The sequence below is a fragment of the Pinus tabuliformis genome, chromosome 3_1, assembly GCF_031772625.1.
Source record: "Pinus tabuliformis cultivar Carrire ecotype Pingquan chromosome 3_1, CPIR1, whole genome shotgun sequence".
Taxonomy (NCBI): Eukaryota; Viridiplantae; Streptophyta; class Pinopsida; order Pinales; family Pinaceae; genus Pinus; species Pinus tabuliformis.
Window position 1 is genome coordinate 973,391,128 of NC_142301.1, and position 6,858 is coordinate 973,397,985.

The following is a 6,858-nucleotide window of genomic DNA, read 5'->3' on the forward strand; positions in this document are numbered from 1 at the left end:
TGGTTAGCTGAGCGCATAAATTAATCGATGTAGGAGTTTTGGCATTATCAGGACGAGTGCATGATTGACATTTTGGCCCTTCTCTGCAACACGGAAGCCCGTGCGTTGAACTGAATCTCAAATACGTCAGTTATTCTATGATTTCCGGGATTATAAACTAACCTTGGATATTCAAAAAGGCAGTCTCTTAACCACCGTCCTATTGACTTGAATTGTATTTGCTTGCAGAAGCGGAATTGCCCAAGGACTCTGTCAGTTTTATATTCAGACTCAATGAATTGAGGACATTTGAAGGCATTTAGAGTTCACTTCTAATCATCTTCTGTGCTGTGAGATATTTCATTATTTAGGAAGAAGGTATTCTAGATGATCATCATTGGAATTGTTTCAGAATACTGAAATTTCGTTTTAAGGTTATCAGAAGGAAGTTATTATCAGTTGTCTGAGAAAGATATGGATGCAACGTCTAGTGGTGGTAGTGAGCGTTCTTTAGAGCAAACTCCCACTTGGGCAGTCACAGTTGTTTGTTCGGCTTTTGTAATCATCTCCTTACTTATTGAACATGCTATACATCACCTTGGAACTGTAAGTTTTTGCCAACATTCTCTTCAATTTAATATCTTACTTCCATTTTGAACCGGATTTGGTTTAATTGTATTCGGTATTCAGCAACAGATTCACGCTCTTTACACTATATTGGGTCACACAAACATATTCCCCAATCAGTGAACTAATACCAATAATCAGCGACCGGAATTTTCAATATGATTAGCAAATTTTCTTATATAGGTGCATCTTCCACACGCAGAATGATCAAGATTTGAACTTAACGTCTCTCTGTAATAATATCTCTCTGTGATTATATTGCAGTGGCTCTCCAGGCGAAATAAGAAGGCCCTGTATGACGCACTTGAAAAAGTGAAAGCAGGTAGGCTTTTGTAATTGTTTGTGTAGATATCGAAATAAGTTTGTTGGATGCTATTTTTTCAGTGGTATAAATGCATTTGGAAATGGCCTTTTCTCCCATAGGGAAAATTGATCTCTTCGCTTCAAATTTTCTTTGAATTATATTGAAGGGATAAGATCATACATACAAAGTTCTACTCATAATTATTTAATTGAATTCCACTTGTTTTAAATCTTATAAACTTTGAACTAAAATTTCAGACAATTTTGATTGGGCAATTCTATATTAAATTTAATATAAATACAATTTTTTTCCAAGAAATTAATAGACCTGATAGGGTTACGGTATCAGAAAGATATCCACCGACTTTGGATCAATGGCCAGATGAAAACAAAGCCCCCCCACTGATCAATTAGTTTGCCAAAAATTGTGGTTTAACCCCATATATCAAAGCTTACTCCGTTACTCTGCTGGATTGTACTGTGGCTTCATCTGACCATTCAACATTTTAAATTGCTCTGTTTGATTGTATTGCGGCTTGATTTGAAAATTCTAAATTGGGTTTCAAAGTAAGAGTTTAAAATAAACAAATGGCTGTTGCAAGTCTATTTTTAGTAGCTCTGAGAACTTCTGAATGAGAATTCATCACATGACATCGACCGATATAATACATCTTAAATTGGCATTCTTGGATTGCAGAACTGATGCTTATGGGCTTCATCTCGTTTCTACTGACCGTTTTTCAGAAGCCCATTTCTAAGATTTGTATACCGGAAGGAATAGCTTATAGTATGCTTCCCTGTCAAAAGGAAGAATCGATTGCTGCTGGTACCGATCATTGTTCCAAACAGGTAGACACCATACTCTATCTTGCGTATTCGAATTTCCCGATGCAATTAGAGGTTACTCAAATCGTGTTAGTCCATTTGATATCAATCAAGATATTTATGATAGTTTGATAAATATTCTTTCCCTCTTGATTCAAGGGTAAGTATCCTCTGGTCTCCCTCAATGGCATGAACCAGCTCCACTACCTCGTCTTCACGTTGGCAACAGTCCATGTGTTATATAGTGTCCTAACAATCGCCCTAGCAAGAGCAAAAGTAAGTGCAACGGGAAACAAACTATCATTCAGTTTAAATTTTTTCTCTGTTTGAATTTGCTTTCATATCTTTAAGCATTCGAAACATCTTCAACTGAAAATACAAGTCATTTTGGTGCCTAGATGAGGCGTTGGAAAGCATGGGAAAAGGAGATAGTAACAATGGATTATCAATTTTCACATGGTGAGGTATTTTCATTTTTTTTTCTCTAAATGGCCTCGTCTGGCAGTCTGTCATGTTTGAAAATTGACAACCTAAACCAGGCTACGAACCTGGAAATTTCAACGGGGACACCCTGTAATATGATTTTGAATTCAAACATTAAAAGGGCACATCAAGAAAATTTAGGATTGGATAACGTTTTGAGGAATGTTAGAAAGGCTGTTTCTAAGTACAAGCAGCTACGTGCTTGCTCTTTGTTTCATGCAGATCCTTCAAGGTTCAGATTAACCGAACAAACTACATTTGTGAGGCGTCATATGAATTTATGGAGCAGAACACCCATTCTTAAATGGGTGGTAAGTAATTCATACTCCAAATATTCTAGAGATTTATGGTACTTGAATCCCTTTTACATGTAATAGTAATATTAATTTCTGGTTTAGAATTTAACACTGTAGATTTGCAGGTTTGCTTCTTTAGACAATTCTTTCGGTCAATAAGGAAAGTTGATTACCTAACCTTGCGCCATGGCTTCATCATGGTACGTCTCCATTAATTCAAATCTCCCGTTTCCATTTCGTCTTTGTTTAAACAACCATTTCATTCACGTGATTTAACTGATTTGTGTTGAAATTTTATTTCTTGGTACCGTATAGGCCCATTTCTCTGCAAATAACAAGAAGTTTAATTTTCATAAATATATAAAGAGATCATTGGATGACGACTTCAAGAGGGTGATAGGAATCAGGTTCGTAACAACTTTTTGTGCGTAAAAACTTTGGTGTTTATCAATAATAGTAGATTTCCCTCTTGCAACGCTTCTCAGTCCTGCATTGGTTTTGTTTGTCTGGGAAACCTACCCCTGCTTTTCACCTAACACTAGAACATTTATTATGTTATCTGCAGTTTTCCCCTGTGGGCTTCTGCCATGGGATTTTTACTTATCAATTTGCATAGTAAGTCTTCACAACTCTCTGTCTTACTCCGAAGTTTTGTTTAATTTCCGTTGCTAGCGAGTCTGACGTTCTCTCTTGGATTGGCTGTGTTACTGTGTGAACAGAGTGGAATTCATACTTTTGGTTCTCTTTCCTTCCCTTAGCTGTAAGTCCCTGGAAATATTCGAACTAGAATTATTGATGATATAAGTTAATGATCTAGGAAAGTTGTCCACTATTGACTTCTGCGTGTTTATTGCTACTCCGTTACTTGTGCAGATTGTTTTGATAGTCGGAATGAAGCTGCAACTTATACTATTAGAGATGGCGTTAGGAATTCAAGGGAGACATGCTGTGGTTAGAGGAATACCAGTGGTGCAGCCAACCGATAAGTTGTTTTGGTTCAATCGCCCTGATCTTATTCTATTCCTGATCCATTTCACTTTATTCCAGGTATCGAAATAATTGCATTGTAAATTTTACTTCCTTTAACTGTGGCTATTATATTCATTTCATTATTATATTTATGACAATGACATAAAGCCTTGATGGTTCCTGCAGAATGCTTTCCAGCTTGCCTTCCTGTCGTGGACATGCGTAAGCCATTTTCATTAGTAATTATAATAAATTATAATATCAGCAGAGATATTGAATTTACACAGTTAACAATACGTTCACAATTATTGCAGTGGCAATTTGGTTTGAACTCCTGTTTCCACGATACTCTTTATACGATCATATTGCGAAGCACATACCTGTAAAACAGATCTTTTGTTTGGTTAATTTAAACAAATGCTTTGGAAGAGATTTTTTTTTATGTTAATTGTCAAATATAAAATATTTTAATATAAATAGATATATGCCGGTAAATTGTAATATAATGAAAACATTGAACATGATTATGCTTTGACTTAAACCATAACTGAATTGATTTGTTTGTGGTTCTATCCAGGATAGTTGTGCAGTTTATATGTAGCTATGTCACACTTCCGCTTTACGCACTTGTCACACAGGTGAAATTTTTTATGCTTCATTTAAAATAAAAGGACTTCCATTTTGAAAGAGAATTTGAACTTCTCTAAACGTACTGCATTATCTTAATAGAAAATTGGAAAATATCTGCATTTTTTGAACGTCACTATTCTTACTGTTCAGTAAATTGTGGGTAAATATTTCCGCAAAGGGTACAGATAACTCTGGTCCTTTAAAGCCTGAGTATAGGGATTTTATTTTGGTTCAAAACTGACACATATTCTATGCAGATGGGTTCTCACATGAAGAACACAATATTTGACGAACAAGTAGTTAGTTCCTTGATAAGATGGCATGAAAGAGCTAAGAAAAATATCAAAAAAAGAAATTCATCGCAGAACACAATCCTTGAAGAAGGGGTAGCTAATGGCTTGAGAAAATGGCATCAGAGAGCTGAGAAAAATATGAAACCAAGAAATTCAAACTACACATTTTCAGAGTCTGGATTTTCTAGCAGACTGGGGACTCCAAGTGTAGAAACAACTCCAAGCCATGGATCTTCTCCATTGCACTTAATGCGCAGATATAGTACTATGGGTGACATTGAGACTCAGGACATCTCTCCAAGATATTACCTCTCAGATTATGAAGCAACCGAATCCCCCGAGTACTCAGAAGTTACAGCACAAAATCCCATTTCAGACCAAGTAGAAAGCTCAAATCTCGAAATGGTTGCATCTTCTTCATATGTTCCGCAGCCTATTAGAACTGCTTCGATTTCTGAAACCTGGGGTGTCAAAGAGGATACAAAAGAGCCACCTACTTCAGAAGATGTGAACATAAACATAAATAGCAGAGATGAATTTTCCTTTGTCATGTCTTAATTGTGTGTTTCATATCAAATCATAGTTCTCGGCTGACCAGTGTGATCTTTAATGAGGACGACCTGTAAACTGCGCAAACGGTTACTTTCTTCCAATATTTTCCTTCTGAATAAATATAAGAGAATGTATTAGATATTCATTATTCAGTAAGTTCTTCCCGAAGCAAATTGCTTAAATTTGTATTGCATGACTATTATCAATTGATTGTTTTATTCATAATTGGAATTGGTAAACATCTTATATTTAAATATTGTATCTCAGAGAGCATATTCAAAGTGGGTAAAGAACAAACCGTTACTTTCTTTCAATATTTTCCTTCCGAATGAATATAAGAGAATGTATTAGATATTCATTCAGCAATGTCTTCTCGAAGCAATTTACTTAAATTTGTATTTCATGAATATTATGAATTGGTCGTTTTATTCATAATTGGAATTGGTAAACATTTTATATTTAAATATTTTATCTCAGAAAGCATACTCAAAGTGGGTAAAAAACTCTCTGGTCGTTTTATTCATAATTGGAATTGGTAAACATTTTATATTTGAATATTGCATCTCAGAAAGCATATTCAAACAGTGTAGGGAACTTTCTCTTGCCTGTCCTTAAAGATAATAATAAAAAATGTAATATATGTTTTACTTAGAATTTTTTTAACGTTGTACTAGCATTTTAGAACACATTTACGAAGCCCAGGGCTCAGCAGTTTTTAATCCCTAGAACTTCTAGACCTCTATCCCACCGGCCTACTCACCTCGTGCCTCTTGACGTTAATGTCATGAGTCTTTCCCTTTGATCGAGCCATGCTTTACGCATACTTCCAGATTTCCAGATAAGTTGTCCCCTCCTTATATTGTTTCCCCTCAAAGAGCAGAAGAAAAATAAACAAGTTATCAGAGTTACCTAAATGAAGGTGCCCTTTCCCTGGTTTGGTTCCACATCAAGAAAATTAGCTAGCTCCATCCCTGACTAATATACCGCTTCTTGCTTCCTTCTGTGAAAGGGGTGAGGCGGAATACTGTTAAGCAGGAGGCCTCAATAAATCGGGAGTGCCTAAGATATATAGACAATCCAAAATTCCCTTAAATTTTGGTGTAAAGAGGGATGAGAGTCTCACATGAAGAAACAAAGTGATAGATAGAAAATAATTATATATTAATTTTTTCTGTAAATTTCTATGGAATTATATTATTATCATGTCCAACCTATTATTTAAATCTGGTAGAGAATTGGTTGATGACTTCACATCAAAGAGAGTACTTTAACAGAACACACCATCACCATTTATTTAAAACAATTCTATATTAAATTATTTCCATTCATCATAATAAATAAATACAATTAATATATAAATTATAAATTTATATCAATTACAAAATTTTATATTAAATCAACAAAATAAAATTAATCTTTAGTTTTATTAACTAAAAAATATATATATGTGAATAAAATAAATAAAATTGATACTTACTAATTTTTTAAAAACTTTGCTTCATATTCATTAAAAATAAATATATGAATAAAATAAGTAAAATTGATACTTAATAAAACTTTGCTCCATATCCATTGAAAATATGAATCTTCAATTCACATAAAAGTGTATATGAACGCAACTGATATAAGAATAAATTTATATAATAACTTATGCTTGTGCAGAAAATATACCTTAAATGTATATCATGCATACCTATGTGAACTCTTTTATTTGATCATTCATACTAATGGCATGTTCTATTGTTTTGCGGTAATGAGACCACGACTTTGTCCTCTCTCTTTTCCTTATCCATTTCAACACCACACAACTCCTGCGAGAATAAAAGTGAAGTTCCAATTCAACGTCAGATACCCGTACCGCCTAAGGTTTAAAGTCAGAAGTAAACACATGACAAGTACCG

The 6,858-nt window shown here is 34.4% G+C and overlaps 1 protein-coding gene across 1 annotated transcript; it reads left to right on the plus strand.

Annotated features, from left to right (window-relative positions):
• The first annotated feature begins 214 nt into the window (after positions 1 to 214).
• Positions 215 to 5,162, plus strand: LOC149191082 (MLO-like protein 9). Its single transcript, XM_089413497.1, has 15 exons — positions 215 to 585; positions 871 to 928; positions 1,607 to 1,758; positions 1,894 to 2,010; positions 2,133 to 2,193; positions 2,440 to 2,528; positions 2,639 to 2,713; positions 2,829 to 2,920; positions 3,079 to 3,128; positions 3,233 to 3,273; positions 3,387 to 3,560; positions 3,669 to 3,704; positions 3,797 to 3,864; positions 4,060 to 4,120; positions 4,370 to 5,162. The coding sequence occupies exons 1-15, from the start codon at positions 454 to 456 to the stop codon at positions 4,961 to 4,963; spliced, it is 1,800 nt and encodes a 599-aa protein (XP_089269623.1). The 5' UTR covers positions 215 to 453; the 3' UTR covers positions 4,964 to 5,162.
• Positions 5,163 to 6,858: the final 1,696 nt, after the last annotated feature.

What these genes read in the sequence shown, in the direction of transcription:
- LOC149191082 (XM_089413497.1), top strand. Translation starts at nt 454, where the DNA reads ATGGATGCAACGTCTAGTGGTGGTAGTGAGCGTTCTTTAGAGCAAACT. An exon ending in CTATACATCACCTTGGAACT is followed by an intron (nt 586 to 870) that starts GTAAGTTTTTGC and finishes ATTATATTGCAG; the next exon opens with TGGCTCTCCAGGCGAAATAA. An exon ending in CACCCATTCTTAAATGGGTG is followed by an intron (nt 2,529 to 2,638) that starts GTAAGTAATTCA and finishes GTAGATTTGCAG; the next exon opens with GTTTGCTTCTTTAGACAATT.